At 56.3% G+C, this 22,497-nt stretch overlaps 2 protein-coding genes across 4 annotated transcripts; one reads left to right on the top strand and one right to left on the bottom strand.

The window, feature by feature from the left end:
* Positions 1-481: 481 nt before the first annotated feature.
* LOC122184552 (tapasin-related protein-like) lies at positions 482-4,741 on the top strand. Its single transcript, XM_042879573.1, has 8 exons — positions 482-569; positions 763-990; positions 1,413-1,682; positions 3,217-3,528; positions 3,639-3,965; positions 4,140-4,226; positions 4,405-4,421; positions 4,510-4,741. The coding sequence occupies exons 1-8, from the start codon at positions 524-526 to the stop codon at positions 4,522-4,524; spliced, it is 1,302 nt and encodes a 433-aa protein (XP_042735507.1). The 5' UTR covers positions 482-523; the 3' UTR covers positions 4,525-4,741.
* Positions 4,742-5,021: 280 nt separating this feature from the next.
* On the bottom strand, positions 5,022-22,472 carry RAP1GAP2 (RAP1 GTPase activating protein 2). Of its 3 annotated transcripts, none has more exons than XR_006180584.1 (23): positions 22,392-22,430; positions 19,304-19,389; positions 18,382-18,417; positions 18,231-18,275; positions 17,775-17,807; positions 17,356-17,565; positions 17,017-17,120; positions 16,440-16,518; positions 16,126-16,179; positions 15,189-15,272; positions 14,537-14,637; positions 13,923-14,052; positions 13,692-13,847; positions 13,116-13,187; positions 12,857-12,943; positions 12,543-12,677; positions 10,557-10,694; positions 10,304-10,422; positions 9,947-10,090; positions 9,367-9,484; positions 8,893-9,019; positions 7,711-7,943; positions 5,022-7,388 (listed from the first exon to the last, which is right to left on the bottom strand). XR_006180584.1 is itself a non-coding variant. In XM_042879571.1 (23 exons), exons 1-22 carry the CDS (start codon positions 22,395-22,397, stop codon positions 7,743-7,745), a joined length of 2,067 nt encoding a protein of 688 aa, XP_042735505.1. In that variant the 5' UTR covers positions 22,398-22,472; the 3' UTR covers positions 5,022-7,388; positions 7,711-7,742. The 3 variants fall into 3 exon arrangements, 1 of the variants encoding a protein (XP_042735505.1); XM_042879571.1 differs by lacking the exon at positions 19,304-19,389 and having other exon boundaries at positions 7,711-7,751; positions 7,864-7,943; positions 22,392-22,472; XR_006180583.1 differs by lacking the exon at positions 19,304-19,389 and having other exon boundaries at positions 7,711-7,940; positions 22,392-22,472.
* Positions 22,473-22,497: the final 25 nt, after the last annotated feature.

Raw genomic sequence — 22,497 nt, 5'->3', positions numbered from 1 at the left:
AGCCGCGGAGTGCAGCCCCAGCGCCGGGCACCTTGCGGGGATCGATGCGGCCACACTTGGTGCCAGCAGGCGGCTCTCCAGTACGGACAGGACCCGGCTGCAGCTGAAGGCCCTTCCTGGTTTCACTTGTTTGGTGTCGGTTACAAGACAGAAATATTTATGTTGTTTGTACTTGATGGACGTAGAGGTTGGAGTTGTCTTTTTACTGTTCAATAAAAGTTAGAGTTTCGTTGTTATTGTAGTATTTTGTTGTTGCTGCACCCAAAAGCGCAGGGAAACAACCCAGAGGGCTCCCTTTTCCAGCAAACGCGTCCCTGACGCCGAGCAGCGGCTCGCCGCCCCGGGCACGCCGCGCAGCAGCGAATGGCGCTGCGGGTCCCGCTGGGCGCGGTGCGGTGCAGTCCGAGCCTTCGGGCCCGGTCGCGACCGCCCCATCCTGGCGGTGCCGGGCAGCCTCTCCCGCTGCGCGCCCGGGGAAAGAGAAAGCGAAAGGGAACGAAAGCGAAAGGACGGGCAGGGAGCGATGGGCTGCGCAGCGTGGCTGGCGGCCGGCTGCCTTCTGAGCGCCGGTACGTGCGGGACGGGGCCAGGGGTGCGGCGGCTGCGCTGCGGGAGCGGCTGGGAAGCGGAGGGGACGCGGGCGGTGGGAAGGAGCGCGGAGCTCCGCCGCCGCTCGGCACCTCCCGCATCAATGGGGCGATTTCAAAACCGACTATCAACATTTTAAAAGTAGCTCGAGCGTGCACGATCTCTGCTTTTCAGTAATCACAAGGACCCCGAACAGCATTGCTTCTGCAGAGCCGGGGCTCAGGAGGAGCCTGCAACTTCCCTGCGTATTTGAAATGAGAAAAACCATTCCCCTGTCCAACGAAACAGAGATCGTGCTGCTGAACGTCAGGCTGCTGCTGCCTGTGGCTGGAGCAGAAGGCGCTCAAAGGCTTCAGACAGAAAGCCTTCCTGCAGACAACCTGCCCTCGTTCATTGTACAAGGTGAGCTATGTGCTCAGAGGACCAAGCCTGGCTCCTGGCAAGAAGTGAGCAGACAGGCAGCCCTGCTGTGCTTCAGCTGATGGGGTTACAGAAAATTCAGCATTTCCCTACTTGGCACAGCAGCTTCACCTCCCGCTGAAGATCTGCATCCAATGAGACCACTGCGCTGTGAGAGCCCAACCTGGGGTGCTGGGAGAACCGACCCCCTCCCACACAACAAAGGCAGCTGTGCACCCCACCCCAGGACAAAATCCAGCAGTGCTGGGCAGGATGTCGTCCCAGCTAAGATCACTCCTGCTGGAGTGCACCAGGGTGGGACAGAGCAGGGCAGGACCACGCTGAGAGCTGTGTGCAGACTGGGGGCTGCTTCCACTGCCCTTAGGTGAGCCAGGATGATAACGGGTCCACGCATGTGTTCACAGAGCCCTCGGTGAATATTCTGCAGCACACAGATGAGGATATCAACATGCTTGACTGCAGGATCAGCTATTACTTTACAGCCAACACTCAGATCCTCTGGCCTGGGAGGGAGGTTCGAGCCCACAGCCTGGACACCTGGTTCACTTGCACCATAAAGCACACAGCTGGGAAATACACAGCTACAGCCTTCCTTGTGCAAGGCCATGAGGACAGAGAGCACCAAACTCCAGGACAGCTTCACCAGGGCATCGCAGAGCAGACACACGTGTCAGGTAATGCTCCTCTGGGGAACTTTGTACATGCTTACATTCCTAACGAAGCACGGGGAAGGGGGGGGTTGGAGCACAACTTTCAGGCCTGCAGGCTGTGAGGGTAATTAGCAAGCAACTACCACTGAGCTCTTTCAGCTGTGTCCCAAACTGCACCCCAAGCTTCAAGCTGGAGTCGTTTTCACAGGGATTATGTAGAGGGAAACCACCTGTTCCTCTCCAGCTACGCTGGGGTGCTATGAACTCCCAGCCTGGCTTTCTGTATCCCACTAGCTGTTGCTTAATGTCACCACCCAGACACTTCTCTTCCGGGCTTACAGACCTCAGACTATTTTTACCAGCCCCATAAGTTTACAGATAGCTCAAGATAACGTTTTAGCAACTGTAAGGTAAAATGCATTTACTGAAAAGCATATGCTTTCCCTTGTGTTGAGAGCTGTACACTCTGCAGAAATTAATAACTTCAAAGCAGCTTCTCAAAAGCATAACTGTTTTCTGTTTATGTAGTTCTCTACCATCATCTCTAAGAGCCCTAGCAGCAAATACAGAAGCCACCAAGGCTTTAACACAGACACAAGTTAAGGCTGATCTAAGCTTTTCAGCAGGCAGAGCACTTCCACAGTATTTGCACTGGAAGCGCAACCCACAGCGTGAGCTGCTTGCTGAGCTGAGGGAGAAGGCTCTAGAGAAGGAGCAAAAAGCAATTAGTGTCTGCCAGAGAGCTGCAGCCTCACCCGGACAAGAAACGGGGCTCCGGGTCCAGCCTGCAGACTGTCGTTACTGAACCGCACCCTGCCAGGGCCCGCCCGTAGCTGAGCACAGATAAGCGGCTGTAGTGCTTGAAAACAGGTAGACCGGGGCTCCGCGGTCCAACAGTGGGGACGCGCCACGAGGCACTGCAGCAGAGGGCAGCACAGCGAGCAGCACTGCCTGGAGCCAAGAACACAGCGCGAGCACTCACACCCCCCACGTTCCCCCTTACCCCATATCGCCCCTCCCCCGTAAGAAAAAACAAATTTTCATTTATTACTCACCCCATCACAGGGGCTTCTCTGAGACAGCTACATCCAAGCAAGCCACACCACCGAGTGAGGCAGACCCCTTTCCAGCTCTCTTTTTCAGCCCCACCGTACTCCTCCCCCCCAGGCTAATTGGACTCAGCTGGCTTTGATTGCCACCCGGGGGAGCTTTCAGCCCCCTCGCTCGCTCTGCAGCCCATGCTGAGGTCCCGCAGAGCGCTCCGTTCCCCCTACAGCTCTGCAACGCTTCCGGCTTGGGGAGGTGTTGCTTCATTAAATCCAATGTTAAGATGTAGGGGAATCACCACATCTCCCTCTCTGTCGTATATAGCGAGGCACAAATGAGGCTTAGCAACTGCTCAGGGACAGCGATACGAGCAGTTACCCTCCGCAGCGTGGCAGCTCGAGCTCTGGGCTCGCACCCGGCGCGGGGTTGGGCAGAGCCGGCGTGCGCGGCGTGGCTGTCCGGGTAGCAGCCGGCCCCGCTCCGCCCGCCTCACCGCCGTCCCGATCCGCAGCGGTGCTGGCGGTCCGCGCGCGGCTGCCCCGGGTCCGTACGGAGCTGGGGAAGGACGCGGTGTTGGATTGCGCCTTCGACGCCGACCCGCGGGCGGCCGTAGCCGTGCGATGGGCGCTGCGGCAGAAGGGGCGGCCCGAGAGGCGCATCACCACCTCCGGCGGCGGCCGCGCTGAGATGTTCCCGCAGGAGCCCCGCGGTAACGCATCCCTGCTGCTCCGGCGCGTGGAGCTCGGTGACGAGGGGACGTACATCTGCGCGGTGCAGGCGGCAGCCCTCGTGCTGGAGCAGGCGGTCCTGCTGCAGATAACAGGTAACGGCGCTCCGACACAGTGCACAGACTTGTGGTCAGTTCAGCTCAATGATGGAGACAGAACCGGCGAGACGAGAAAGCCAATGGTGCCATAAATCTTTGCTCACCAGAAAAGCCCACGGTGACCGTCAACGTGAACTCCCTATCCCTGGTGGAAGGGGAGCAGCAGAAGTTGGTCTGTGACATCCGCAACTACTACCCTGCGGACATCCACGTGCAGTGGCTCCGTGAGCCACGGGGCGCCAGGCGGCTCCCCGACACCGTGCCCAACGTCCTCACCAGCAGCCACCGGCGCAGCAGCAACGGCACCTACAGCTTGTCCAGGTTCTTCCTGCTGACAGCGACCCTGCATGAGGACGGCCACACCTACACGTGCCGCGTGGAGCACTCCAGCCTGCAGGCACCCATCCGCAGGAGCGTCAGCGTGGCAGTGAGAGGTACCGAGCTCTGTGCTGGTGCTGTCTGGGCACTGATCCCATGGAGGGCTGGAGGGAGAATGGCCCACTCACCCATCCCTGTTCTCAGCGACGCTTTGAGTAAAACGAACAAAAAAACCATCCTGTTCCCAGCCCTCATTTGTCCCCATCCTTCTCCTTTTGATTCATCTGCAGAAGCGACCTCCACCACCTGGCTGCTGCTGCTGCTGCTGCTGGGCCTCACTGGGTGCCTTGTGGCCGCACTCCATCACCTCCACAAAGGTGAGAACAGCTTCAGGTGGGGGGATGGGGGTGTCTGGGTTGGAGGGGAGAGGGCTATACCATGCAGAGCGATTCTGTGCCAAGATGCCCCTGAGATGCAGTGAGGCTGCAGACCCTGCCTGTTGTCCTTTTATTCAGAGCCTTTCTTTTTTTCTGTTTTCCTTTTTGCCCACCCTAGCGAGGAGCACAACTAAGGTGGGTGCGCTTCACATTGCTGTTTCTCCCACGACTGTCAGTGCTTTCCCTCGTGCTCAGCACTAAACTCCCTTCTCTCTCCTCCCAGCCCAAACCTTACTAGGCGCAGTGCTCCAGCAAGGAGCAGCCACGGCCCCACGAGCTTCAGGTGCCGTCGGCACTGCTGGATGCCTCAGTGCAGGAGAGCAGGGGGCTGGGGCAGGCTGAAGGTGACAGCTGTTGCTGAATGCCAGTGTGGATGAAGCAATCTTCCCAGTTACTGGCAAAGGGGGAAGCTGCAAGAATTATTTTTGTAATAAAGATTGATTTAGAGAACCCAAGCTTTGTAGGTTTGGTTTTGTTCTTCCTTGGCCCCTCTGCCACCCACTCCCATCCCACAACATTATCCTGTTCTTACATTGGCACATCCATGGGCTCACTCTCATCACCAAATGCTGAAAAAAAATGCTGGTCAAAAGCACTGTTCATCGTTCAGCAAAAGCTGTAGGGAAAAAACACAGACACTGTCCCAAAAAATGAAAGCATTTTGTAGCATCCTAGGAGGGAGAGAGCATCCTCTCCATGCTTGGCTAATGCTCGCACAGATGTGTGCAACATATGGACACAAAATATGTTATTTATTGTGTATTTTGCAAAGACACATTTAAGCAACAAAATATACATTTGTGAACCTTTAGTTTTATACATAACAAATACAATCTGCTACTATAGCAATAAATTAAATGTACATTATTTACAACAGACATAGGCCACCAGGAACTACGAAGCGCCGCCTCTTCACATAAAAAATAAACTTCTGTCAGATACGTTTTTCCAAGATTTTTTTTTCACTCTATAAACTCTCTTCACATTCTAATGATACAAATTCAGCATTTTCCTTCGCAGGATATACGCAGTGCTACATTCCTTCCAACAACGAATCACACTCTAAGGGTCCGAGCTGAGCACATCCCAGCCGCACGCAGCCCTGCAGTGTAGGTGCAATGTGCCCTGCGGGGATCGGGGCCACGTGGCACCGCCGGCACCAACTGCCCCTGCAGCAGCTGAGGAAACCCGGGGTCGTGGCTTCCATCAGGGTTACCGTGCCCGCCGGTGCCAAGGAAACATTCCGGCCCTGCGTCTGCCGTCGCCACAGAGCCCAAAACTCCGTAAAGAAACTGAGTCTGTGCTTGGGACGGTCCCTTTTTACCCAGGAAAAAAAAAAGCACTTCCATTTGTATGCAGGTGTGTACATGTGTGCGTGTGTCACGTAGAAGCACAAAACGTTTTGCAATATATATGCAGGAACGCCCTCACCCACCGCTGGAGCACAAAACCCTCCGCGCTCCGCCAGCGCACGGCTGCGCCCCGCACGGTCAGCCCGGGCAGAGCGGGAAGCCACGCCGCGGCCCGCGACGCCCCACGCATCGCTTCAGCCCCGGGGCCGCAGCCCTCCCAGAGCCCTCCGACAAAGCGCTCCGGGTCAGAAGGAACCTCGCAGATTCAAGTAATAACAGAAACAAAACAACCACCCGAAAACAAAAGCCCGGACGAGAGCAGCCACTGCATTTGCTGAAAGATCTCACAGAGATCAACAAGCGCGCAAACAACGACACGCACAGAACCACACAACTCCTCGGGAAAGCCGCACCGAGCCCTGGGCGCGCAGCAGCCCCGCAGCGCAGCACTCCGCGGAAGGGCGAGGGTTCGGCGCCCCCGGGGGGCAGCAAAGCGAGGGAAACCGCCTCCGGCAAAGAGCAGCTCGAGGTTTAAACGCGACTTAAAAGCAACTCACGGACCGCGGGAGAGAGCGCTCAGCGGTCGTCGGGAGTCCTCGCGTTCTCCGCGACGCGGTTCCTTCGTCAATCGGATCGTTAATTCCTTCGTTAACGCGCCCCACCGGCCCTCAGCCCTTCCTTCAGACGGCGCCACGCGGCGCGCACCGCCGGGCCGTTTGTGGGCGGGGGCTGCAGCCGCGCGCGGGCGGCTTTGGCGCTGCCAGCTGTGCGTCGTTAGGAATCATGAACTCAAAAAACGGCTTCCATTTGAAATGAAGAACGTCGATTCTGGCGGTTACTTTTGCAAGTGTGACGGATTGAGGCGAGGTGCAGCACTGCACCTCTGCAGCATTTAAAAAGTGGATGGGGGAAATCCGTGACCACCCTGAACATAGTAGGCAGACTTACAGCGAACCTTAGGCAAAGCTCCCTAAGGGCCGAGGGATATCTGTGCGGGCAGGAGCATCTGCAGAGCGGCATGGGGAGGTGTCACCTTGCACAGCCGTAACCACCCTCTTTCGAAGTGAACGGACGCGCGCTCAGAGGCGGGGGCTGATGTTGCAAAGGGCGGAGCAGCCCAATGCCGTCCCGGCCACCGGCGGATGGGGCAGCCCCGGGACGAGGCAGATCCCGCAGGCTCAGTGCTCCGAGCACCAGTCTGGGATTCGGTTACACCGCAGCTTTGGCTTCGGTCTGTCCCGGGCCCACGCTGGAGTTCTGGGCAGGGAAGAAGCACTCGGGCCACGCAGAGAAGGCAGATGGCACCGCGTGCCAGCACCCGGGGAGCGCGGGGCTGCGCGGCCCCAGGTATTTTGCAGCCCAAGAGCTGGGGGTGGGGTCAGCAGGGGCAGCGCGTGAGCCCCGGTCCCACAGCACTGCCGCACCAGCTCCAAAAGCAGAGAACCAGAGCTGCCCGTGCCTGCCAAGGGGAAAAAAGGCTCCCAGGTGTGTGTGTGCATGGACGGTGCAAGCACCTGAGGGACACTTCAAACCTCTCCGGTGCCCCCCCAGCTCCCTGCCCGCAGCCTGCTGGGGCCGTAGGGGAGGCAGGGGGGCACGGCGAGGGCTAGGACTGCTGGGGCCGAGAGGGAGGTGACGTCCTCCGGCGGGCACAGGGTCGGCTGCAGTGGGGAGGGCACCGTGCTGGAGTGTGAGGTGTGTGCGTTCCCACGGGGAGGTGAAGTTTTCCCTTCGCTGAAACAAAAATCCTCTGGGGAAAAAAAAAAAAAAAAAAAAAAAAAGAGAGAGAGAGAGAAAAGTGTCAGAGATACTCAAGAAACAGAGAAAGAAAATGCAGCACTACATCGTGGCACTGATGGGCACCGACCATCATTGGTCATTGATCACTACCGTCTTTCTCGCTCAGTGCTGCCCTCACCTTACAAAAGCATTTAGGATGCCCAGAGATCTGGTACTGACCACGCATTTAATAATAAGCGCTGCAATTGGTTGCTGCGTGCTGTCGTTAAAGGATATGCATTGGACCTGAGATGAGATGAACCATGTCACACAACAGTGTTACAAATACTCACCACTGAAAAGTTCTCGACTTCCTTTTTTCCTGCTAGTGACTCTAAACGAGAAACCAGAATTCAGGTTGGATTGCAGACAAAGGCACAGCGACACACAGCAGCACTGCCCCGCAGCCCCGCGCTGTGCCTGCAGGGCGTCCCCACGCTGCGTACCGTGCTGGAGCTGCCGTGGCTGAGCTTATCGAAGCGGAACTTCAGGTTTGACCTCGGGGAGTTTCTGTTCTTTATATCTGCTGGAGGGTGGAGAAAAGCAAAGCGAAGTAATAACCCACGAGCAAACCGGTTGCTGAATCAGGCGGCAGCCAGGAACTTTATTTAATATTTTGTCACCAACGTTACCAATATTTAGTCTATCTTGACTGAACGTTTGGCAAAATCTGTACATTAAGTGTTTTTGATGGAATAAATTGAGGCTTAATTACATCTCAGAGTGTTTCTACTGGAAATGCCACTGAAAAGGCTGCAGCAAATGACTGATCTATGTAAGTATGGATTTCAATGCTTTTGGCAGGAAAATGCAAAATAAACACTTTAAGCATTAAAAACGCTGTTTTGTTCATTCTGAAAATTGCTAATAGAACAAGAAGGACTTGAGGTGCTGATACCAAGGAAAGAGAGCCAGGCTGCACATCCAGCTCTTTTCCGGAGCTGCTCCCAATTATCAAGCTGCTCCCAATTACCAAGCTGTTACTGGTGGATTTGTAGCTCTCCGGCTGTTCTGCAAAGAGCTCCCGAGTTCCTAATGTGTGCTTTCATTTGAATCCTGGCTCCTTCCAGCAGGACCACAGCGCACGGGGAAACTGCTGCGCTGCGCGGTGAGGGGCGGGCGCCCGCTCTGCCCGTCTGGCTCGCGTTGACTCGTACCTCACTTTGCTAATTGGCTCCAATGGATGGAATTAGTGCAGAGTTGGTTAGCAGGAGGGGTAATAGAGCCAGGCTCAAGGAGAGCTGCTTGGTTACTAAAGAACTCCTGAGTCACAACTCATTCCTTGGAGACAGCAAGTTTCCAAGGCTACTGCAAATGTCCATCAGGAGAGTCCTAGAAGCCCCCCTGTGCTGGTTTAGAGCTCCGTGCTGCAGTATGGGTGAGCCGGGCGAGTTGCTCACAGTCGGGGCCCCACATCCTGCATCCTCACTGCCTCTCCCATAGCTGCTCCCACACCAGGCTGCCCCAGAACCCACCTGTGGGGCTCCGGCTCATGATGACCGGGGTGGCCGCGGCCCCCACGCTCGGGCTATCACTGCCGGGCGATGCGCTGTAGATGAACACGTCCTGCTTGAAGGGCGATGCTGTGGATGGCTGGCTGCCCTGCACGGATAGAGTGGGACACAACTCCACTCCCTGTAGCGAGCTGCTACCCGGCGCTCTGCGCGTGCCCAGCAGAGCTGCACTCTGCAGCACAGCATGGCACAGAACAGCAAAACATGGCACAGCATGGCTCAGCATGGAACAGCAACCTTCATCCTTCAGGGTTGTTCAATAAATCCCATAGGAGCCAACCCAAGTGGACAGGCGCACTTCCCTCCGCCCTGCTGGGATGACACCGGCACCCACCAGGATCATACAGGGGCACGAGGCTGTGGCATCCCCCCCAAGGAGCCCCCAGACTTGAAGCAGACCCCCCCCAGAGCTGCAGCACAGAACTGGGTTCCTACCACGCTGTCGTACTCCTCCAGTGTCTCACTCTCCCCCGCTGTGCTGCTGAAGCTGCTGGTGCTCGAGGAGGAGCGCGAGATGTTGGACCGGCCGTTCTCCTTCAGCTTGACAAAGGGCCTAGGGGGTGACGAGACACTTAAGTAAAGCATGCGGTCACTGCACCGAGCACCGAGCTGAGCACTGTGGGATGAGCTCTGCTGGGCACAGAGTAGCCACCATGGGATGGAGTCGGGGCATGGCTGGGAGCATTCCCCTCCAAAGGAGGAACACAGGATCTGGTCGCTGTGGGAACATGCACAGGGAGCTCACTCCATGCGCCTGCCCCAACCTGCAGGGTTTGGAAACTCCTGCCAACGTGGCTCCTTGCTGCTGCTCTTTTCTAAAGACAGCTATTTTCAGATGATAAAAGAGTAGAGTAGTGCACGTGAATCACCAGAACCTCTATTTTACTTCCTCAACTTATTCACAGTACTTATCCAACTTATTCATAGTAGAATCTGGAGATGTTATTTTTGACGGCCCCTGGTTCTCTGGGTGTTGGTTGTAGGGACTGCGGCAGTTTGGTTCTGTGCTGCTCACCTGTCTTTGTTGGGGCATATTTCAGGGGAGCTGGGGTTGGATGAGGTCTCAGATTTCATCTCCTGGGATGAATGTCCAACATCTGGTGTCTTCTGTGCTCCAGAAATACTGTCACTGAGGGCACAAAAAGGCTGTGTGGGGAGACTTAAAACGAATGGTCAAATTATACTTCTAGCACCATGTGCCAAAACTCAGAGTAACAGATGCTCTTTGAATACTATATCTTTAAGTCAGAGTGAAGGGATCCGAGACACCCCAGCCTTGAACGTGGCAGAAACAGCCCTAATGCAGAACAGGGAGGTTCTGGCACCACAGCCACACTGCAGGGCTCCTCAGCACCGGGAATGTCACGCTTACCATCGCGCCCTGCTGTCTGCCTGGCTCTCCAACCCCGTGTGCAGGCGTGGGAACAGCCCCGAGCGGCGCTTGATGGGACTCCTCGACTGGTTCTTGGCCGCGGCTGCCGAGACCGGGGGCTGAAAGAACCACACAGCCCGAGCTCGAGGAGCGCACAGCCCCATCTGAGAAACTCCTACAGCACCCTGCCGGCATGGGAGGGAGCAGACACACACACAGACAGTGGGACAGAGGGCCACGGGGCTGCACTAACCGAGAAGGTGGTCTTGGTCACCTCGCTGCTGTTGTGCGCGATGCCCCCGCTCAGGCTGCCCGGGATGCCACCGCCATGCTGCTTCCTCTGGCTGCCCACCATTGTCTCCATGGAGTGGCTGCGCACGCGGATGGCTCTCTGTGGCCACGAGGGACAGGAGACAGCAGTTACCAACTCCCCGGCACCACTGCCACCCAAAGCCCCAGAGCCCCAGGCCCCTCCCTGTAGAACCCCCGAGGAGCAACAGCGCAGCCCAGCGGTAGGGCAGCATCCAACCACACACCCCAGCACCACTCTCTGGGTTTGCAGGAAGGCTCTGCGAGGAGCCCCCTCTGCCCCTCCTGCCCCTGCACGGCTGACAGTTCCCATGCAGCACGCAGCAACCCGTAGCCTGCTGCCAGCTGCCCTGAGACGTTTGTGCCAGTTCCAGTGCACACCGCTTCCTAGGAAGGAGAAGACCCTGGGAGCTCTAGCACCGCCCCGGCTCTGCACAATGAAGGGGCTGCGGTGCCCTCCGCTCTGGCAGCATGGGGCCATCCCGATGACAGTGGGATACAGGGAGGGAGCGCAGAGGGCTGTGCAGCCCCTGCAGGGCGGTCCAGGGGTGCAGAGAAAGAAGCAAAGGTGCCATCTCTGAGCAGGAACTGAACACGTAGGGGCTGACGATGACTTTAACATGTTTTGATTCAAACTGTTGGAACCAGAGCTGTGCATGCGGGAGGCAGAGACCTTTTGCGAATCTGAACACCCATTTTGGATGCTTGAACAGGACTCGAGCTATTTTTAAAGCCTTCCCTCAGTTGTTGTCCCAGGCACTCACAAATAAGACCACAAGATCTTTTGGAAGTCTGGCACACACCATGAAGAGCAGCAGGGAAATGCGCAAGTTAAAAAAATCTGTACACTTATTTTAATTACTGTGATAACCATAGCAACCAGAGCCCAAACTGGGCTGTGATACTGGTGTGCCAATTACAGGAAAGTTTCCCTTTGCAGCTATTGCCTCCTGAATTTCTGCTGCACTACCCAGCAGGTCACGGCTATGTCCTCCTCCAGACCATTTAAGCACAGCTCAGGACACAGAGGTATCAGAGGAAACAAGCCTCCAAAGGCCGTGTTTTTGAAGGCTTCCAGCACCGCATCCACGATGGATAGGCACCGCTCTGCTGCCAGCTTCAGCCCCGTGTAAAACCCCTCAATACCAACCCGCACTGCACCCTGCAGCACCGAACCGCACAGGGACCACAGTGTCCCCTCCTGCCCCTTGAGTAACGAGCTGCAAGCAAGCATCCATCAGACTGGATTTATTGGGATCAGCAACTTGTACAAACTGACGGTGTCTGTGGGTGGGAGCAGCAGGTCGCTCCGCTGCCAGCTCTGGCAGTGTGCGGGTAGGAGGATCTCCTCCTGGCACTGCCAGTGCCCCGGCACAGCGCTCCGTGCATGGCGCGTCCCCTACGATGCCCTGCCAGCTGAGTGCCCACAGAGCCAACAGGAGGAAGGGGCCGAGAGCTTGTCGGTGTGATGCAACCAGCAGAAGAACATCCCACCCTGCTCCAGCCCCACGGTGCTCAGAGCGCACAGCGCAGGAGGTATGCCAGCACACAGCCCAGCAGCGCGGCCCCGAGGCGGTGGGGCAGGACGATGCCAGCTCCACCTGCCGGGCGCACCACGCGGCCCAGCGCACCCTGCAAGCCCAAAAGCCGCGTCTGCTCTCCGTGCGCCACAGCGCAGAGAGAACAATCAGCGCCTCAGATCGTGGTACGACGTAGGACAGCTGCATCGTGCCTCAATTTCTGCATCTTGTGTCCCAACAGGATGCAGTTGAGCCTACACTCGCCCCCACAGCATGAGGCCAGCAACATGGGGACCTTCCTCTGCCTTCAGGGCCACTCATGCCCAGAACCCCTTCTGCACCTTCCACAAAGACACCTTCCAGCCCTCAGTACACGTTAACTTTCCTGCTGGGGAGGGACTGAGGTTTACCTTGAAAGACTCCAGGAAGCCCCCGTGTCCTCCGTTCTCCAGCTTGTCCTCCTCAGGCCCCATCCCCAGCATGGTCTGTGTGTGCCCGTGGAGCTCATCATGAAGGTTGTCCAGCAGGGCAGCACGTGTCCGGTCCTGGGGAATGACACCAGGCTCAGCAGGACAGCCTTGGGTGTGAGGACATGAGGAAGCTCACTCTGCTGGTCCCTGAGCTTGTCTCAGAGCTGACCCAGTTCAGAGCAAGGAGGAGCAGTCCTAGGGCAGTGTGGGGATGGTGTGGGGCAGTAGGGGGGCAGAAAGGCAGCGAGCCGTACCTCCAGCTTCGCAAACTTGTCTGACTTGCAGCAGGCGTTCTCGGCATTGATGAGCTTGGTGAGCAGGAACTCCCGGAACTCGGGGCTCTAGGAGTGAGAGTGGAGGGTTGGGCATCTGCACTGTCCTGCTGCTGGTAGCACTGAGCCACGACCCTACAGACCCCACACCCAGCTCTGCCTCCAGGTGTGCCCCGAGGCATCCCAGACTCACACCCACACACAATTCCCAACTTGGCATGCACTTTCAGTCCTGTCTCACCTTCTGAAACACTGGCGGGCTCGGCAGTGGTGGGCCAAAGGAGGGGACGTCTTCCCGGGCCGTGACAGAGACCTGTGTGGGCAGGCAGCGGTGGACTGGGGGCAGTGAGCAGCACGGAGCCCCATGGGGCGATGCCCCCAGCTCAGCCCCGGGCTGCAGCCCACCTGAGTCCATGGGATAACTGCACACGTCTACTTCTCACAAACCTTTTTCCCTCATGGCCCTAAGCAGCATGCTTTCAGAGTGAGAAACTCTGATGGAGGGGTGATGCTACCTGCACTGTGTTTAGGCAGCATGAGCTGTTCTGGGTTCATTGCAACATCTGTGGCATCAAAAATATCTTGTAAATGAGCATACTGCTACATGGGCACACTTTATATGCACACATATGTATGTATACACACAAATGTATGTGTCCATGTACACACATATGCTCAATATATACATTCTCCAGCTATATAGATGCCTGAGCACCCCGAGCACACATGAGCAAATGTGTGGTTTGGAGATGCAGCCTGTCATGCACGTGGCTATGCACAGACAGAGCAAACCGTGACATGAGCTGAGATCCCCTACCTTGTAGGATGCAGTGTCTGCATCGGGGTTCTCCACCTGCACCACAATGTAGGCATGTAAGAAATTGGAGGCAATCATGTCTGGGACGAATGGCGTGTTCTCTTCTTGAAAGATAATTGCCACAATGTCGTTGCCAATGTGTCTCTTCCTCTGCAGCTGGGCGGAAGGGGAAAGCATGGTTGGTTTGGGCAGGTGGCTCTGCCCCGTGGGCGCTCCAGGCTCATCCCTCACCTGCTGGGTGTCCCCTTCCGTGAAAGGCAGCTTGGTGGACACGTGGAACATGATCTCCCTGTCCCGGAACACGGTGTACACAGACTCAACCCCCGTCTGCCCGTGGCTGACATCCAGGCCTCCTCGGAAACTGGAAATGAGGGAAGAGTCAGGAAGAAAGGCAGAAATACTTATTGACAGCTCACCAGAGCCCACTGGTGGCTATCAGGGGATGAGGCAACAGAACAAACCATCTCATTTGTCTTCATCTACCTGCTAGCAAACGGGAAAGAACAAACTGTGCGCCATGTAGTGCAGTGCAGCCTGAGGCCCAGGGCATGCAGCACGGTCACAGCTCCAGGCATGGAGCAGAGCCCCACGGCACCGCCGCACTCCCACAGCCCTTCCTCTACAGCCGAGTTGCAGCAGTCTGCCTCACAGCCTCAGGGCTGCAGGGACGAAGTGCTGCCGGCAGTTCCATCTCCTCTGTAAACTCCCCCAGCTGTGACCCACGAGCCAGAGCTATATTTGTGCTGCTCATGAATGAGCTGACTTCTGCTCTCACATGATAGATACTTTACAGACTATATGGTCTTTAGCTAAATTTACTTGTACAATCAGTCTTTTCTACATACCCTTTAAAGTCCTGCAGTGTTATGGTGTCTCCCAGCAAATTTAGGAAGTTCCTGAAGGCAGCACTCTCCTCATTGTTGCCGAACAGCTCTTCCTCCTGAGTCTGCAAAGACATAGACGCATCTTGGGAGAGGAACGGGCAGCCTACCTGAATCCTTCACGTGTGTATTTCAAAACAATGACACCTTGATAATGGTCTTCTATGAGTTATTCAATCCAAAACAAAACGCAATGCGTAAAGATAATGAGGGTGCCTGTCAGAATCATCTGTGGCAAATTATACAACCCAGCTGTGCCCATGCTCTGCAGCCAGCATCCCCAGGCTAATGGAAGCACTCACAGGCGTGTCTGCATGGCTCACAGCTCCCACCAATGCACCACTTTGCACTGTCTGAACACACATCTAATTAAGGCACTGTGGCTGCTACAGTGCACTTCCACATCCATTTCTCCCTACAGCTGATTTTAATATTGATTATTCTTCCGTCACATTGTATTTTAATGAGCCAGGGCCTTATCCAAGTCACCAGAGACTTGCTGTTGGTAAGAACACCAGCTGCAGCGCGTGCTGCACGTGGCACTCATTTACCTGCAGGGCCAACCGCAGTGCAAAGCCGGGCACAGCAATGCCCCATGCTCACAGCGCTCACTCACCTGCCTGAACTTCTGGTAGATGACACCAAACTTGAAAGTGTTGTTGACCTCATGCTCATCATAAGCCACTATCATCTGGGAGGCCTGCAGTGAAACAAGGCACAGCTGGGAGCCCGTGGCAGCTGAGGAGTGGGACCTGGGGTCACTGTCCTGGGTGGCAGCGGCTGCTCTTGAGCTTCCAGTGATGGATGGTGGTAAGATGGTAATGAGAATGGGTGAATGAAACTGCCTCAGTTGGGCTACATCAAAGGGCACTGAAAGTCCTGGCAATGCACTGCTGAGCCTGCTACGTGTTTGACACACAACAAACGGCTGAAGATGAGAAGTGTGCTGTAAAAGTTTCCCATAATGGGTTTCTACAGCAGCTCAAGAGTTTGCAGTGCTCCAGTGACCCTGGAGCGGGGAACAAGTGAGTTCCAGCCCCATCACAGCGAGGACAGGCTCAGCCCTACTGGGCTTCCAGGTAAACTGCAGGCACCACACCCAGACTGGGGCTGGTTCATACCTCACAGCCTGTGTGTCCTTCCCTCCGGAGAGGGGCATCTCATGGAACCACCATAGTATTACAGAATGGTTGGGTTGGAAGGGACCTTATAGATCACTTTGTTCCAATCCCTCAGAAGGCTGGGTGACCCTCACCAGAGCAGGCTGCACAGGGCCCCTTCTGGCCTGGCCTTGGGCATCTCCAGGGATGGTGCATCCACAGCTCTGGGCAGCCTGTGCCAGGGCCTCACCACCCCGATTCTATAATTCCCTAAGGAAAACAGTATCTGTGCCCTGCATCTGTACAGAGCACTGAGAAGATCTTTCTCAAAGGTACTGAATCCTCCTAGCTCTGCACAAGTTCCCATGCTCCACAACCAAGCTACTGGATCATGGGGAAAAAGGCAGAATTATCCCAACTTGATCTCTACTGAATGCAAGGTAAGTTCCTCACCTTGGGATACAGAACCGGATTAAACTTCAGTCCAGAGGCATCATCACAGAAGGCCTGGGACAAAGGAAAAGTGCTGTGAGCATCAGTGGGCATCCCAGACTGGGGAGTCTGGCAGCATGGCTGCACACATCTTATCAGAGAGATGCACCCAGCCCGGAGCTGTAGGAGCTCCCATGGCATCCCGTCCTGCTGCGATGCCCATGCCCAGCTGGTGCTAACCAGAGGTGCAGTGGGGCAGTCCCTGGGTGCAGCTTCCCCCTCCCCATCCCTGAGCTCATCCAGCAACCCACCCAGAGCAGCCCCATGCAGGTTACCTTCGCAATCTGTGGGATGCTGGGCAGCTTGCTAAATCCTGCCAGAGGAATTCTTTCATGCAACGTCTTCACTTTGGACCTAACAAGGAAAAAGGAATGAAAAGAAGCTGGGGAGGATCCCGTGCAGCCCGAGGCACTGCAGCCTCCCTGCCCGCCAGCAGCACAGCTCTGTGCCATGCACACTGCAGGAGGTGCTGCAACACGGTGTTCTGTTGGGCTTGGTCAGTTAACAAGTGCTCCATCGTTATTCTCATCTCTGCACCTCTTAAAGTATTCGTTGTTTAGAAGAGAATTGAGGCAACGGCTCAGGCACCCTTGCCAGATTAGGGGAAAAATGGCAGCAGATATGACAGTGGATCATGAGGAGTTCCAGATGTGATTTCAGCAACAGATCAAAGCTCTGTGTTCACCACAGTACAGAGCAGTATAGGGACAGTGCCTCTGGCTTCTGCCCCACCCCGAGCCCCCTGAGCCCCTCAGTGTGCTGTGTCCTTCCTGCTGTATTCACAGATAAACAAATGGAGAGTATTTCAAGGAGAAGACATTTTGCTAAACACTGCACATTTTTCCTCTGTACCTGAGTATAATCCGTAAATATTCAGTGCCATCCATCTCCTCACACTTAATGGACAGGATCAGGTTTCCCAGGCTGCTGGCCGTGCAGTAAAAGTTTAAGTGGTCCTGCAGAGAGAAGCAGCAGGTGGGTGGTGGGGCTCAGCACACAGCAGGACAACACTCCCCCCATCCAGCCTCGCAGGCTCCGGGCACAGCATCCAGCACTGTGAGCCAGCAGCCCTGCTGCCCCTGCCCAGAGCAAGGCTGCAGCACTCGCCCTTTCCACTCACAACTGTGGGATCTGATTTTTTCTCCTGGCTGGGAGAAATTTCAGCCAACCCCTTGCCCTTTCCACACCCACCTTCCCCAGGAAGTGCTTCCTGTATGCTCTGGCCTCTCCTTTGCACTCCAGCTTGTACCCATAGGGGCTGGGGCTGAAGTTCTCCTCCTCCTCCTCGCAGACACTGCTGTCGGATGAGGTGGGTGTGCCGAGGTTCTCTGGGTCCTCAATCCAGTACCCCCCAAACTGGGGCAGAATGACCAGCGGGTAGGGGCTGCCCTTCTCCAGGATCTGGGGAAGCACAGGATGATGGGCTGCCCCACACCGCAGGGCAGGTCCCGCCCCTCTGCAGTGCCCTACTCCTCTGTGAGGAGCAGGTATGGCAGCGCAGAGCTGGGCAGGAGCAACGTGCCTCACAGCTCCTGCTGGAAGCAAGACTGCCACACACTTCTGGACAGGCACTGCCCTGGGGTCACAGAAGCATGTTTCAGAGCACCTACCTCATCGATGCTGGGGTATGGGATGTAGTCCTCCTGCAAAGGGAATCACAGAACTGCACACTACTGCTTCCTCCCCGGGTTCCATCTGTCCCTGAACCCGAAATGCAATTTAACACACTAAGTGATGCTGCTGGGTGCAGCCCCAGCTCTGCCCTGCTCTGCCCATGGCACTGCCCATCCTGCACCCACGCCACCTTCTGCACAGCACCACAGACCCAGCCAGCACACATCACTCAACAGCGAGATGCATCGGTTTGGACACAAAGCTGGATTAGGGATTTACATGCACCACTCTCTTATCTCTGCAATTCAATCAGTGCCTTGCTTTTAGATAACTCCTAAATCCCTTTTAGTCCTTTAAGCAACTGCCTTTGACTACACACATTAAAGCCCCGATTTCTGGAGATAACAGGGAACTCTTGGAAAGATCCACACAAGAAATAAAATCCAACAAACCTTATGTTTTTGGCTTCCAGCTTTCTGATCTTCAAGTTTTGGTGCCTGTTTGGAACAAAGTGAACAGATTGAACAATGAAGAAGCTGCCATCACACAGACGCCTGCAGGACATCTCACGCCAACGCCGCCCCGCACCGCACTGCAGCTCACCTGCATCTTCTCCAACATCTCGAAGAATTCTGCAGACTGAAAAAAGAAAAGAGAACTGTGCTGTCCAACCGGGTGCCGGGAGCTGCCGAGATGGGCTGCAATGCCGAGCAGAGCAGCTCAGCCATCCTGCAGGCCTGGGCTGGGAAGCAGCTGCACTGCACGCTGTGGATGCAGCACATCCCTGTGCTCAGTGCTGCACGGTGCTGGAGATCAGGTGGGCACAAAGCCCAGGCTGCTGCCCGGGGCTCCATACAGAAACCAGCAGCAAAATCTCTGCTCTGGGGCCGGGCCTGGCCAGGCGTGCTGATCCATGAGCTGTGGTGAGCGGTGGCTCCTGAATGCACAGCACCTGCATGCTGGCCTTCGGCAGGACACCACTGGGACAACGGTGGCACAGTTACCCTGCACGGCCCCTCCTGCTCCCACATACAAGCAAATAAATTATCCAGCATCCTCAAGATGTCAATACTAGGGCACTCCTAGTAAACCAATATGTAACTTTGACAGGGATTTGATGAAGGACTTCTTTCTCCTCTCCCTTACTCTCCCCCACCCACAGATCTTAATCCGTGTTCACTGCAGGACGGCACCTCTGGTTCCCAGCAGTGGTTGCAGAAGGGGAACGCAGGACACAGGGCAGGGGCTCACAGCACCGTGCCAAAGAGCACAGCACCAGAGTATGTTCTGGGGAGCCCTAGAACCAACTGAATTCCTCAAAAGACAGAAAAGAAAGAAAAATCAGAGGGGGAGATGAAGAAATTAAAATCATTCCAAGACCAAAGGGGCCTCACACGAGTTTTCTCACCACAGATGCAGCAGAGGCGCTGCCCGACGGCCAGGCACAGCCTGCAGCCCTGGCCACAGTCCTGCCCTTAGACTATGCCCCTTCTTTATCACTGCACCTGCAGCAGGAGAAACGCACCTAGGTTCAGAAGAGCTCTGCGTCCAAACTGAAAAGGCTTTGCTTTACTTTAAGTTCCTTTCAGGTTCCTGCTTATCTCCAGGCATCTGCAATAGACGCATGCTCTCTGAGACAATGAAAATAGCTGTCACCCCTCTGCCAGCAGCCAGGGCAGACAGGCAAAACAACAGAGCAGAACCCGATCCACCTTTCCAAGTGAGCTCCAGCAGAACACGTGTACACACATTTAATAAAGCAAAGAGCAGTCTGTAGCCACTAGGAATTTATGCAGACTTGAAGCCAAGCTTTACCACGCCACAAATATTTTGGTACATATAGTTGGGACAATTATACCTTTGTGCTGCTCAGTCAGGAGCAGCGTCACCTGCAGTGGTTCAGCCACCAGTTTGTTCTTACTGAGCTGAGTCACTGAGCCCAGCTGCTCCTGGCAGCAGTGACTGCAGCTGTGCTACAAAAGCAACCAAAGGCACCACTGGCACAGAAAGCCATTCCGTCCCTCCACAGGCAGGACAGACCTGTCCCAAAGCTTGTAGTAATGACCTGGTGTAGGGAACTTGCTTTGGCAGGTGGGTTGGACTCGATGATCTCTGGAGGTTCCTTCCAACCCCTACGATTCTGTGACCTTAGAAATGCAGAATATCCAAGCCAAAAATAGAACCATTGTTGTTTTCTTCCTAAGCTCACATGTCCTCGCTACCTCAGAGCTAAAAGCATTCTCCTGACAGCAAAGAGATCACAACATCACCTCCAGCATCCCAGCACAGGGTGCTGCATTTGCTACTCTCCATCAGCGTCAGGTCTGCCCCAGAGCCCCATTGGCGGAGCTGGTGCTGCTGAGCCGGTGCTTCTGAGCCCACAGCACATGAGGGTACAACATAGCGAGCAGATGAGGACCGACGTGAAGCAGAAGTAGCAGCACAGCCACAAAGCGCCCATATCGGAGGTTTCCAAAGAAAACGACACCCAGAAAGAAAACCGCACCAAGAGTGTGCAGCTGAGCACCGCACACCCGGCAGTGCCCACAGCGAACCGCTGCCCGCAGCTCCGCACGTGGCACTCACCAGCAGCCCCCGCAGGAAATCCATCTCAGCCCCGCACCGCCCGCAGCTCTCAGCCTCGCCCCCGGAGCCGCTGCGGCCACCGCGGGTCCTACCGGCAGTGCAGCGCGGAGCGGCCCGGCGCCAGGCGGGCCACCATCCCCACCGACACCTCCCTTCGTTAATGTTTCTCCAGCCAGAGGCATGGCAGTGCTGCTGCTTTGTTATTTAAAAGGGTGGCTCCGCGGGAAGTGCCCCAAACAGGTTGGGCAGGAAGCGGGCGAGAGTTCGCACGTGGCTCACGGAGGTTTTCCCCGTCACGGACGCGAGAGGTGGCACGGGGAGCTGAACGGGGCGGGAGGCGAGGGAAGGAGAGGGGCTCGGTTCCAACGAGCACATCCCCACCTCCCACATGCATCCGGGCAGCGCAGCAGAGCCCGGCACAACCAGCACTCAGACAGCACCTCGCCCCAGCCGCAACGACGGGGTCACCCGTCCTTGCCATGGGCAGGTATCAGCGCAGCCCTTCCAGCCTGCTTTCAGCCTGGCTGCTCCCTGCACAAGGCCAATCAGAAAGCCTGCACCACGCCAGGTCCCGGGTCTGGCTGTGCCACGCCGTGCCCACCTGTCTTCCGGCTGGAAGTGCTTGGTGCGGCCGCGGGCAGAGGAGAGGCGGCTGCGGGGCCACGTCTGCCCCTGGGGCCGTGTCCCTGCCTGCACTCGCTGCCCCTTCCTCTCCCCGTGAGTTTCCAGGGCGGACACAGCAGAGCAGCAGGGGAGCCCAGGAGCAGAAGGATGGCTTTGCCCTGTGGCCGCTCGGCTCTGCTCACTTTTGGCTCGGTCTGCCACTCTGTTCCTGCACGGTGATGTCCATTACAGGTGCCAGACAAATTCCTCCCACTGAGGGCTGGTGGGAAGCAAGCCTCACTGTGGAATTACACCAGCAAAAAAAGGTTTTTGCCATTGTAGTTTGCCTCCTTCAAGGAATTTGAGTTACACCAGGAAAACACATTTTTGCTGGCAGAGCTTGCATGCTCTTAGAAGGAGTTTGCTCACGCAGCTGAATTAGCAATGGGCTGTGCTGCAGGAAGCCAGTGCCTCCAGCAAGCTGTCTGCAGCCTGTGCCCAGAATTAAGCAGAAAGCACAGAGTGCATGTAGGAATGAACCTGCTCACTCTGTGCAGCTCAGCTGTGAGCTCCTGGCTGGGGACTGCTGCAAGGCGGGGAGGAGTGAGCGGGCTGTGCCGGGCAGGACTCACTGCCAGCTCCGCGTGTCACCCTATCCCGTCCTCCTCAGCCCCAGCCCCTCACAACCCCTGCCATCCACCAGTGTGCTCTGCCAGCTCACGCCTGCTTTGTGCACCCAGGCCACCAACATAAGTAAAATGAGCCAAAACTTGAGAAACCTCACTAACAAACTTCTCCAGCTCCATTCTTCCCCACCCCTCCCCCCACTCTTAACAACCATTTAACCAAGTTCTCAGCTGTCTCCTAAGCTTCTCTTCGATCTCATCTTCGCCAGTTTAATGAGTAATTTCCCGGGTGGCAACATATCAAATGCTTTGCAGCCACCCAGGGGGAAGAGCTGCCATTTCCTTTGTCTGGAAGCTCCACTCACACTAATTGCTTGGGTTACTCCATGAGAGCAGAGGAGCTGCGTGCCTCGAAGGCTTATGCTGGGGCCAAAGAGCAGGTGCCAGCAGGCACGCAGGTGGGTCCCCGGGGCAGCACGTGGAGCTGGGGCCGATCAGGACAGCAGCACTGGGCTCTGCACCCGCCTGGCACTGCCGCTTGGCATTGCGTAACGCGGCAGCAGCAGAATGGGGCCCGCTGGCACGCGCACCACGCTGTAGCTGATGGTGTCTGAACAAACTGCCGGCTGCTCTCCAGAAACCACCTACTCTGCTCCGCTCAGAACGGCCCCAGCTGCTACAGGCGCTGCGTTGGAAGTGCTGCTCCTCGCCGGCTCCGTTTCCAAAAGCAGCACCCAGCCTGGACCGCGCGCCCACGGCCCCGACGCAGGGTGCTCAGCCCTGCGGTGCAGCACTCACCTTCATGGTGGGGGGGGCAGTGAGCGGAGGGGACAGTGGCCGCTCCGGGAGGGTCACATCTGTGCTGCTCAGCAGCTCCTGCTTCCTGCAAAACAGAACAGGAGCC

Source organism: Lagopus leucura, unplaced genomic scaffold (assembly GCF_019238085.1).
Source record: "Lagopus leucura isolate 7727_CA_CO unplaced genomic scaffold, USGS_WTPT01 Super-Scaffold_100024, whole genome shotgun sequence".
In the NCBI taxonomy this organism is placed as follows: Eukaryota; Metazoa; Chordata; class Aves; order Galliformes; family Phasianidae; genus Lagopus; species Lagopus leucura.
The sequence above is the reverse complement of the archived record's forward strand: the minus strand, read 5'-3'. Positions and strand labels throughout refer to the sequence as shown.

What these genes read in the sequence shown, in the direction of transcription:
- LOC122184552 (XM_042879573.1), top strand. Translation starts at nt 524, where the DNA reads ATGGGCTGCGCAGCGTGGCTGGCGGCCGGCTGCCTTCTGAGCGCCG. An exon ending in GCCCTCGTTCATTGTACAAG is followed by an intron (nt 991 to 1,412) that starts GTGAGCTATGTG and finishes ATGTGTTCACAG; the next exon opens with AGCCCTCGGTGAATATTCTG. An exon ending in CGTCAGCGTGGCAGTGAGAG is followed by an intron (nt 3,966 to 4,139) that starts GTACCGAGCTCT and finishes ATTCATCTGCAG; the next exon opens with AAGCGACCTCCACCACCTGG.
- RAP1GAP2 (XM_042879571.1), bottom strand. An exon ending in AGATGTTGGAGAAGATGCAG is followed by an intron (nt 18,276 to 18,381) that starts GTGAGCTGCAGT and finishes TGTTCCAAACAG; the next exon opens with GCACCAAAACTTGAAGATCA. An exon ending in CAGACACTGCATCCTACAAG is followed by an intron (nt 13,188 to 13,691) that starts GTAGGGGATCTC and finishes CTGCCCACACAG; the next exon opens with GTCTCTGTCACGGCCCGGGA.